The sequence below is a fragment of the Magnolia sinica genome, chromosome 16 (genome assembly GCF_029962835.1).
Source record: "Magnolia sinica isolate HGM2019 chromosome 16, MsV1, whole genome shotgun sequence".
In the NCBI taxonomy this organism is placed as follows: domain Eukaryota; kingdom Viridiplantae; phylum Streptophyta; class Magnoliopsida; order Magnoliales; family Magnoliaceae; genus Magnolia; species Magnolia sinica.
The window spans coordinates 22,036,051-22,048,122 of record NC_080588.1 but is presented as its reverse complement, the minus strand read 5'-3'; the positions used below and the strand labels follow the sequence as shown (position 1 = coordinate 22,048,122).

The window sequence follows — 12,072 nt, the reverse complement described above, 5'->3', positions numbered from 1 at the left end:
ATTCAAGTTTAATAAAAAATTCCTGCATTAACAATGTAGACAGAACATTATGATGGGAAACGATGACGATTCTGGCAATGATTCCGGTGTTAGATATGGCGACGACAGCAATGGGAATACTCTGTTTTAGATAAGTGACCAGATTGGGCACTGTGACTGGCGAAGTGGCGATGCTTAGCTGACAATCAAAATGATGATAGTTATTGATTGAGCGTTGAGAAACACCAAATCGGACAACCAAGGAGTATGCGTATACATCTGCAGATGAGTTATGCTCATGGCATGGGGTGGATGAAGATAGGTGGTAAAAGAGGTTGAGAATGGTTTGCAGTGATGGGTTTTAATGAGTTAGTGATGGGGACATCAGAGGACCTACTCGGGCGTACCAGAGATGGAGGCGACCACCCACATCAGCGCAGCTTTCTTTGTGAATGGAAGATAAGTTCCATATGGGGCCGGCCGAGCCATTTTGAAGACCCCACATGCATTGGGCATGCATCAAGAAGATCCCACTTTGGGATGATGCATGTGGGTTGTTTAGGAGACCATTTAAATCATATGATTTTTATTGTGTCGATCCAACCGTTAGATCTTGTCGATCAAGCCATCGGGCTACCAAATCTTCTAGACCTGGCCCCTTGGGCTCTAATCTTGCTTCCCTTATGTTTTTTGTTATTTTTAATATTTATTGGATAGATGATATTGATAATAAGTGTTTTAGTTTTCTTATTTTGGATGATCAGTCATTTCACTTAAGTGAGTGGCATAGTTGTACTTAATCCGAATTTTTAATTATAAAAGCACAAGAGTGGTGGACGCCCAACCCTGGTGGAGTTATTGAGAAGAAGAAAAAAGAGAGAAGCTCTCGTGTGAAGGAATATTCCTCCTAGTGTTTTAGGGTTTGTGAGAAACCCTTCATTCCAATTGAATCATAGAAGGGTAGAAGCTTGTTTGGTAGTGGATTCCCCAAAGTGCATCCTTCCTCTCTCTTCTTCAAAAGGTATTCTTCTTCTTCTCGTCTTCCTCATTTCCCTTCCATTAAAACCTTCCAAACCCATAAAAACCTTACTCAATCCTCCCTCTTTCTTCCCCTTTACCTAGCCACGTGTGGACTAGCACGTGCACATGTGTGGGCCCCCGTTTGGGGTTTTCCCTCTTTGATTTCCCTTCAAAACTCCATAAACCTTAGATCCTTTGAATCCCTAAAAACCTCATTCTTAAATCTCCATCCATGAATGCAGAACCCAAATAAAAATCTGAATTCTTTTCTGAAACTTTCCCTAAACCAGAATTTTGCTTGCATCATTGTCTATCCATGTGGTTGTTGCACTACCCACACTAAATTGGAAGTCCCTACTTCCAAATGATCCACTCTTGAATTATTTTATATTTTTGTGCACCACGTATGTGATAACCTAGGACTTTCGTGTTATAAATCTGAATTTCCGAATCTATTATGTGGCTATGTTTGATTTTACAAGTTGATTGCCGAAATTAATGTGTAAATTGATCTCTCATCTTGCATCCTAGGGTAGTTTCCATTATCCTACATCAGTTAGATGGGTGGTGATGGTGGTTAGTTGGTAACCAGCTATTAAAGGATGGAAATGGTGGTGTTATAGTGGCTGGAGAAGATGGTGATGGCGGTGCTTGGGGACCGCAGATGATCACATAGATCAAGCTGAGATGGGTGCCACTGCCAATGGTGGAGATGAATGGTGATGGGTTGAATGATGAAGATAACGGTGTTCGTGGTAAGGATATGCAAAGTATGGGGTTGTTGAAGACAATGATGAGGGTGGTTTACAGATGATGGGCAGTTGAAGAGAGTGATGTTAACAGATGATTGTTCCATTTGGACTAGACGTGGGGATGAAAATTTGGCTAGATCCACAAGCTATTTGGACTAGACGTTTGTCAAAATTTTGGATACTCTAGATATTGGCCTTTGGAGTTTGGACAATTATGATGCAAGTGGATAAGATCCATAAGAAGTAGGGATTGGTTGGTTCTACAGTGGAAAGGGCTGGGAAGGACTTGGGGAAGTTTGGACGAGATGATAGGGAAGCTGGGTGGCAGGAATGGTTATTTGGATTTTGATGGCTTTTTTAATGACAAGTATAGAAATGGGAAAGAAGGCATTGGTACTTGGATCAAGCATCGCTACTAGAAATGTTGCTTGAGTTTAGATACCACCTGATCCGACCTGTTCATGTCATGATGACGATGAGCAAGGGCTGCTGCATTCACAATAGGGATGTAGACCAGAATTGACACTGGATGGTAGAGTTTCACGATTCAGCAACTAAGACAGCAACAAATTGGAGAAACACCATCAATGGAAAACCTGCAACAGTGTTAGGGTGACTACATGTTGACCTCAAAAATAAGGGATTCTGCGGAAGGATCAGCAGTAATCATTTGTATTCCTTCAGTTAATGTACTAGAAAATGTAGCAAAGATAAACTCGAGCCAAAGAAACAACATCAAATCATACTATTAAATCCTAGGGAAGTGGTACATATTTAAAACCATACTAACTTGTTCCCCTAGTTAGCTTATACTTTAAGCAAAGAAAACGCTAGTTGAACTAACTTAACAGAAACTAAACAATAAAATAAAAAGGCACTAATATATGAACCTAGATGTAGGGTCCACTAAGGTAGGATCAGTCTTGAGATGATCACAGCCCTCCACAATTAATTACAATGATCTGTACACAATTATGTTCTATAGGTCAAGTTCCCTCCTAATCCGCTCAATCATCCAATGGGACCCATGGTCTGCCAATGAGCTTGAGCTTGGTGAGGTCCACTTACATCGTGGCTACATCAGGTGCCATCAATCAATTTATAATAAAGGAGAATGCAAAACTTCACAAAGAGAAAATGCAAGATGAGTGGAGAGGAAAAGTATCACAGCCTATTTACAAATTAGAAAATCAATGGAGATATACCAAGTTGCACAAATAGTCAAGGGATCACAATATGAAACTTTGGCAAAGGGTGGTGGAGCAAAAAGACAAGAAACAAAGATGTTAAAGACTCAGTCTCCTTCATGCCAAGGAGATCACCAATTGTAGCTATTTTGATGGGGACATCATGTGCACGCCCCCCACCCTACGCACTTATTCAAGGAGGAGGCAGGCCCCAATTTCAATTTAGATGGCCTTAAAGTTAGGGGCTGCGCCATGGAGCATTGGAGTGGACCCGATCATCATATAGATTCTACTATCGGATCTCATGATCATGGCCCACTACCTTAGATGATCTAGGATTTTGATTTTTGACTATTCTCATTATTAGAAACATCATGAACGGCTTTGATTGCTCAGATTAGTTATTATTTTATTTACTTCGGCTTTAAGTATTAGTATGCTCACATGGCACAAGGATAAAATTGTCTTTTGGCGTTTAAGGTTTTCTTATAAATAAGCAACCCCATGTAGGTATACTCAATGAAGTTTATGAATAAAAAATTCTGCGTTTTCTTCTTCTCTATCTCTTTGGGTTGAAGAATCGAATTGGGTGCGAAACCCTCCCTTCCTCGAAGGGCTAACTACCGTGGTGCGAAGCCACAACCATCCCAAATCATCCCCACTTCATTACACCCCACATCCATCATCCTCTACATCCCTTCCACCTTCAGATTCACCCTCTTTCGTATCCAAGTTCTATCCTATAACAGTGCACAAACAGATTTTCAAATTCTGGCCCATTAAAGAGGTTGAAACTTCGACGGAGCACCACGCACAAACCGTGTATTGGATAGACACAAAATTTGGCATGGAGGCAGTCCTACCCTAGCCGATCCTAGCCTAGGAGTCGATTTCTGACTTTGTGGACCCCACACAGTGGTCACGCACGTGCGCCCAAGGCCAGCTACTGTCCACGCACGTGGCTCATCTCATGTTCTATCTTTCCTCTATTTTCCTCCTCCTTAGCCTTAAATCTATATCCTTAACCCTAAAGAATCCCAAATCTCAATTATCCCCAAATTTGCAAACCCTAGATTTTCCCCCGAATTGAAACAATCTCTTGAATTGGGGAACAATTCTTTACAAGAATGGATGAATCTTACACTCATTTGGGCTTATTTGGTTTATAATTTTATTTCTTCCAGCCCTAAACTTGTGTAGGCTTGGACCCCCATAGATTCCCCTTTTTGAATGTTTGATAGTATGTAGGATGTGGAATTTTGTGACTGTTTAAATTGGAATAATCATGAGCTTGATTTCTTGCATTCCACATTTAATTTCATATCCTGCACCATATTTTCCTACTTAGACAATTGATAGAAATTGTTAGAAACAAGGGAAGAATCCACATATCATTTTATTGACCTGGAAAATGCATAAGATAAAAATATCTCAGGAGGTTGTGTGGTGGGTGATGACAGATGAGTAGGGAAAGATTCCCCACGAAGATATATTGACATAACCAAAGACATGCATGAGGGCGCTATTACAAGAGAGAGAACAAATTTATACTTGGCTATACTACTTTCTTCACTTCCTCTTTATTGGTTTTATTGTTCTGAGGTTTTCCACATTTCTATGCTAGGTTGGACATTTTTTTTTTTAAATTCCTAAAGAGGCCAAATATGATGGCTGAAATCCTCGCTTGTTGATGAGAGGGTTACTCGATTGTAAGTGACAGGGGAAACCATGCAGTTTATGGGCAAATCAGTTGAGGTCCTCTCCAGATATCAAACGGAGATCATCAGCTGGCCCTGCAAATAACATCAGTTCTTGGGAGTTTGAAGGGACCTTCTTTTTTCTGGTATTTTAAATTTCTTTCTTTAATTTCAGGCTTACTTAAGGACTGTCTGGGAATATTATTGTTGTTGGTACTGTAAGGGCACCTTTTTCATACTTTCAGTTCAGTTAGGGTTCTGGGGAGCATTAAACTATTATTATTATTGGGCACTTTCTGCTGTAACTTTTGAGAATGGTTTCTGTTAAAGACCCTTGATATACATTGATACACCATCCTCTAATGGCTCGAGCTTTTAGAGCAACTGGTGATTTGACATGGTATCAGAGCGGAAGGTCTTGTGTTTGAATCCTAGGAGCAGCAAATATGCCTCCTTAATATATTCTCCCATGGGGGGCTATTTATGGTGTGAGTTGTGAGTGTCCCTCCACCTTTGCCCAGTATGTTCCCGAGTGGAGTTCCACCCACCCTGCATGTGTGGTGGCTCGAGCTTTTAGAGCAAGTGGTTGTTTGACAGTTTCTACTGAGAGTTGTTGCCACTTTTTGAATTCTCTTTTGGGATGAACTTTTTTTCTTTTATTTCTATTTGTTTGCTAGGTTTTCCTCTACTTCTGCACATATACTGTTTATCAGCAAAATATATTACAAGAACCACAATGTTCATCAAACGATCATTATTCGTCCAAAAAGATCCAATACACAGGCAAGATCATGCTTCAATTAAATAACACAAAATTTACCAATCTAGAGTTCATGGTCCATCAGCAAAAAGTTTATGCATACTCCTTGGTTGTAAGCTCCCAAGCCCAATTAATTGCTTCCCTCTTGAAGTAATCACCAAAGCTGAAGTTTCCAAGCATCTCGAAAAAGGTGTGATGTCTAGTTGTCTGACCCACATTCTCCACATCATTTGTCCGTATGCACCTTTGAGCAGTAGTAGCACGCGCCACACTTCTGGGTGCCTATGTGAGATGAATGAGCATGTAAATTCGATTTCATTGTCGCTGAATAGAAGTTTGATAAGTTCCACTCTGAAATTATCACAACTCATGAACAAACAGAACATTTTACCCCAAAAAAAAAATATATTCATTAAAAAATATTTTACTCTCAATGGTATGAAACTAATGTTAAAGCTATGGAATGTGTACATGATCCTAGTAAAATGAACTGAGAGCAATCCACAAAAAGGATTCAACTCAAAAGAGACATTCCAGGAACAACACATGTGGAATTGACAATCACTTGCACCATGTTTGGAAACCTAATTTTTTATTTTTTATTTTTTTGAAAGGTAACACTGCCAGGGATTGAAACCTGGATCACTCACACACACTGCACTCTCAACCAGCTCATCTAACAAGTGGGAGACAAACCATAAATTCCATGTCAAACAATTGGAAAGGAAAGGAAAAGGGTTTTTCTTTGATGTGACGATCCATGTTGTTTGGATAGCAAAGAAAAGGGTGGATTCCACCAAGCAATGATTACATTGTTCCATAGTTTGGATTCTTGGCACAAGAACCTAGGTAAGTATTGTCACAGGAATACGAGATTCCCACTTTCTGCCCAAACAAGAGGTCAAAATGGGGATTTATTTTTGAAGAGTTCTCATAGAAATCATTGGGTATTATTGTTTTTTCCTTTCTTTTAGCTTGGTTTCCCTGTATCCAGAAAACAAGCTCTTAGTGATCATAATGTTTAGATCTAATTCATTCTGGAAAATGATTTATTGAAAACAATAATAACTAGCAAGAAAAACCTAGAACTTAAAAGTCATGAATTGACAAGTTCACCAAAATCTAATATTACTTCTCCAAGAATATACAGGCTACAAATCATTTATGTGTAAATATTTAATTTTTTGTCAGCATTTATTGGATATAAGCTATTTACAGATGAAGTTCAGTACATGAACTTGTCTAAGCGCTTTAGCGGCATGCCATGTGATGAACAGTCAAAGAACTGGCAAGTTATATGCGCCCCTTCTAACAAGAGATGTTTGTCTATGTTCCACTGTGTTCACTATGTTTATTTTGTGTATTTGTATTGTTTCTGGAAAAGATAGCATAGGCACAAGGTGCATGCACAACCTAAAGAAAGACTGAAACTAGGAAAGAAATTTTGAAATTTCAGATTTGAAATGCTCAATAGATTCAAGTCCAAGTCTCTAAATGGTGGATTATAGGGGCATACAACTTGGATCATGGAACTAGTTTCCACTGAAGCTGTCCATACCATAATATATTTGGTTTTGGACAACTATTATGAGTCATTTGGGTGTCTGTTATTTCCAAGTATGAAGCAATGTGCTCACACCAAATCCCGGATGGGATAAGAATGGCCTAGCATTATCCCAACATAATTTGGGGTGAAAAATCTGAAAAACACTGGGCAGCTTAATGCCAGTTATGCATTGAGTGCAATTGAGAAGCCCTGCAACCATGATTTGAAAGCACACTGGTTGACATCATATTTTCTTTAGGTTGGCGGGAAGTATGGTTTTAAGATTAAATCAAAATAATGAAGGATCTGATGTTGATTCTTGAAAAGATTGGGTTTTCCTTGGAGGAGTTGAGTTTGCTGAGGTAACACTATTTTCCTATCTATATTACCCAAGGAGTCAATTATTTTGAAACTTCAAATATTTGATATAAGCTGCATGACTTCCTCCTTGTTGTGACTTGCAAGGAAATTAGTAATATCTTTTGTTCTCATCAAAGGTCACCTTCAGGGCTAGATTAATTTTGGGTTGAATTATAAATGAGATGAACATTGTCCCAAAGTTTGTAATATGATGGGCTCTACTTTAAATATTGGGTTGTGAAATATCCAATGGAAGGGTACTGATAATTCCTTGATGGATGTGGGGACAAGACTGTCAGGATAGTTGTTTGCATTTATAACTATGAGGGCCTTGCGCATGCAACTACCAGGATAGTTCTAGAATGTATGTTATTTCTCTCCATGTTATAGTAGAATTTATAAAATTTAATATCTTTGGGAATGGCACTAAGCTACTAACTAGGTTTAATAATTTTACGAAAAATAAATAGTATAGGTTATTTGCCAACAACACAGGAAGTACTTAAGAAAAAGGTACTTGGCAATTGACGCAGACATTAGGTAGCATATTATAATCAAAGTTTTAAATATCCACGACATCGGCCGATAAATCCCACGATATATCTTATATCCCATCTTTGCGATCCAAAATGCATAGGTAGTGTCGATATATCTCACATTTTCAATCCGATGAGCATTTTCAATTTCCAATCCCTTTTTTTTTGTTGAAGTTATGTTAAATTAGTGTTAAATAGTTACAAATCCATCGGTTCTTCATGTTTTGCATGAAAAATCATGGATTTGGAGCTTTGATTTCGATATCCATTGGTTCTTCACTTTCTCCAAAAAAAAAAAAAAAGGAATTTTCCTTCAACTAGCTGTCAATTGAGACTAATTTCGAAGTTTTTAGGAGTATTTAATGAAATGATCGTCACATATACTCTAATTTCAAATTTTGAGTGTATGTGGTCCGATTTGGGGAAATTTGGGAAATTTTTGAAATTTTCCCAATTTCTCCCAAATTGGTTGCAATGTTGCACTCCAAACATGAATCAAGCATGTATGAGGGTTGATCTACTGATTTGTCAAGTCCCTATCAATTTTTGAAAAATAAAAAATATTTTTTAATTAAAAATTATTAAAATATTTATTTTTTTTAATTTCCATTCAACCAACTGTCAATTGAAACTAATTTCTAAGTATTTAGGAGTGTTTGATGAAATGATCATCACATACACTCTAAATGCTATGCACTCAATTTGAATATAATTGCATTAGTTGAGTCAAACAGTGTATAGCTTAAGACCCTATATAAAGGAAACCTATTATGTACACTTTTTTTTGAGATGTTACGAACTTACGATTATAAGTGTGAATTAAGGTTTTTTTTAACAATCCCTAAAGTTTCATTGAAAAATTCAACCATTTTCCCCATATTTCCCAAAAAGTGTGTAAATTATCCGATACAAACGATCGTGTGATAACCGATACGTAACTGTATCCCAAGGATGCTATACGTAACGCAATACCGATATTTCGAGCACTAATTGTAATCCATTTGATTTGTCAAGCACCTCCCTTGTCACTTTTTTGGGTAAATTGTTGCCAAATAGTGTGTACCCGATGATGCAGGACATGAAATTCAAGTATGATGTGCAAGATTTTCAGGCTTTAGATCACACTAATTCAGAAACAATTACACAAAATTCAACATCCCACACAAAAGTTCGAACACTCAATCAAGGGGAATCTTATGCGGATCCAGGCCTATACATGCTAGGGCCGGATCAATCAAAATTATAAACCAAACAAGAATCAAAGGAGGGTAAATTCATCCACACATGCACAGAAATAATTCCCCCAATCCAAGGGATTCAGAAATTTCAATTCAGGGAACCCTAAGGTTGAAGAAAGGGCATAAAATTGGGGATTTGAATAATTTAGGATTAGATTTAGGGATTTTGGGTGAAAGAAGAGTGAAAGAGAGGAGAAACGAATCAGAGAAGTACCGCACGTGTGGACAGCAGCAATGGCTCAAACACACGTGTGTGAGATCCCGGCCGCACGTATGTGGGGTCCACTATTTAGAAAAAAAGCCAGCTTGGCCTTCGTCGGCCAAGGGTGGACTCCAAAACCCCAAAATTTCAACTCGATCCGATGCACAATTTATATGTGGTGCTCTACCAAAGTTTCAGCCCTCCTGCAGGGCCAGATTCTGGAAATCTGCTGTAAAGGGAAAAACGGCTGCAATAGAGGATGGATTTGAAGCGTAAATGATTCTATAAGAAGAGAAATATGGATGGAAGAATATGGGGGCGAATTAGGATAGGTGTGGCTTTGTACCACGGTAGTCGGCCCTTCGAGGAAGGGAGGGTTTCACACCCAATTGAATCTCCACAACTCAGAAATTTAGAGTAGAAAAACGCATAAATTTTATTAATCTTTAATAAGGAAAAAAAAAAAGACTACAAGGGTTGCCTATTTATAATAAAACTCTATACCCCAAAACTCGCGCCATGTGCACAACCTATTACTTGGAGACGAAGTAATTAAAAATAACAATTAATCAAAGCAATCTAAACCGTCCATAATATTCTTAATAACAATAATAAGCAAAACCCAAAGCACTAGTGGCTACGATCATGAGAGCCCATGGTGGGGTTCACATGACCATCAGGTCCACTCCAACGAACCAAAACGCAGTCCTCTAACTAGGAGGCCCTCTCTGGACATCGTCATTGATCCAGATCGATGGTGAGGCCCTCCTCCTCCTTGCCTACGTGCGTGGGGGGGGGGGTGGTTGCGTGTACGCGTGATGTCCCCATCACCCGAGGTGACTATTTGTATCATTTACTTTCCAACTTGTGTTGCACCCAGCATGCAAGTTACTAAAATATGAAACAAGGATTTGGAAATTGGCATAGAGATTTGGTAGCATATTGTAAAGCATTTGATTTTTCAATCACCTCCCTTGTTACTTTTTGGTTAATTGTTGCCAAATACTGTCTGACCAAGCTGACCATTTGTATTGTTTGCACTTTCCAACTTGTATCCAGCATGCAAGTTAAAGTATGAGACAGCTACCACCTTGACTCGTAAGACTATTTGTCCTTCCAGTTAAGATTTCTTTTTTTTTCTTTTTTTTCTTTTTAAAAACTTTTGCAAAGCCATGATATTAGTTTGTAGTTTTGTGATGGAGCTGATAAGAATGCATGTTCACTTTCAGGATTCAATGCAAATTTTCTTATACGTTCCTTAATTTTATTCTTTGTCACCGCTTTCTAAAAAGAGTAATGTTCGTAGGAGGTTCTAACACTTCATATATATTGGGCTAATAATGAATGGACTAATTACATATATAAGTTAAACTGGATTTCTGAAAACCATCATTAACATACCTTTCCAAGAAATATGGGCTTGAATTGGAGCATGCCTGCAATCGTAAGTAAAACAGTAGGATCATCTGGCACAAGCGATGCACTTGGAAGAACCTTGTGACCACGGGATGAATAAAATTCCAGAAACCGACGGCGTATAGCATCACCACTCACAGGAAAGTCCACTGATGTAGTTTCCACTGATTCTTTAGTCTCAGGCTGTATTGATGCTGGATAAAGAAGTGAGAACAGTATCCTTTTAAAGAGGTTAAGAAATGATAGAATGAAGATTCTGAGATGAAAAATAAATCCAACCAATTCTAAAGGCTTAAGAAGGAAAGCAATGAAATAAACCTGCTGTGTTTCTGATGGCAAATAGCAATTGTTGCGATGCCTTCGACTTGTAGTTTCTGTGGTATAACTTGCTTGGAGAAACTTGGACAAATTCTCTTAACTGGCCCACACATGCCCTGCGACCTGTAACCAAGCCCCAATACTTTGAGTCAAGGAACTTAAATGTTATATGAGCATAAGTAATAAAAGAAGCAGAAAATCCAATGAGAAATTAGAAATTGAACAGAGCATTATTAAAGTTTTTGTTTTACCAATCCACCATTGTATTTTGAGTAAATGATATCAGAAATTTTTTTCAGGGGAAGTTAATGTATGTTCTCTACTTCAATTGTTTACAGTGGACAGTAACATGGTGAATGTTGTGACTAACATCTTCGCGTGTGGAGTCACCAATGTCCCTTTGAAGCATCTAGTTATCCCTACCTGTACTTGTAGACCACTTCGGGAAGTTAGGGACAACTTGATTGAAAGGGTTGATGGAATATAACATTGTGGAAAAGTAGTCTTACTGCTGGGTCAAAGGATCACATTGATAAAGGCTGCTCTTACCAATATGCCAATAGCAATTATGTCCTAATTAAGCGTCCATATAAAGGGCCAGAAAAATTGAAGTCTCTCCAAAAGAAATTCTTGAGTGACAGCGATGACTGCCAAAAACACCATCTTGTAGCATGAAGGATCTTCGCAAAGTGCAAACCCAACATGAATGGAATTGGGAATAAGAACAACAGTGGTGAATGATCAGGCTAGAGAGGATAAGCTTTTGGAAGCCCATTCTTGCTGAAAAATACATGTTGTGGGAAATGGTTGGGACCTCAGAAGTGCAAATCGAGCTCCCTACTATGTGGAGGGGCATCTTTGCAGTTCAAGATAAACTTAGAAGGCATATTGATGCAGGACAATTAACCACTTGCTCTAAAAGCTCGAACTAATAGAGTATGGCGAATTAATCCATTTATCTCACAGCCCGGGTCCCACATCCATGGGTAGGTCCTTGGCCGAACCCTCCTTGTGGGCCCCAAATCCATGGGTTCCACCTCACACAAGCCACCCGCCTCACA

At 38.6% G+C, this 12,072-nt stretch overlaps 1 protein-coding gene across 2 annotated transcripts in view; it reads right to left on the bottom strand.

Moving 5' to 3' along the window:
- Positions 1 to 12,072, bottom strand: part of LOC131228688 (alanine--tRNA ligase, chloroplastic/mitochondrial) — a 132,349-nt gene that overhangs the window by 97,750 nt on the left and 22,527 nt on the right. For both annotated transcript variants that reach the window (XM_058224529.1, XM_058224530.1), the window contains exons 2-4: positions 11,012 to 11,134; positions 10,679 to 10,887; positions 5,499 to 5,677 (exon numbers count right to left, since the gene is read on the bottom strand). In XM_058224529.1, the coding sequence (XP_058080512.1) occupies positions 5,499 to 5,677; positions 10,679 to 10,887; positions 11,012 to 11,134 (511 nt within the window). The remainder of the gene's footprint in view (positions 1 to 5,498; positions 5,678 to 10,678; positions 10,888 to 11,011; positions 11,135 to 12,072) is intronic.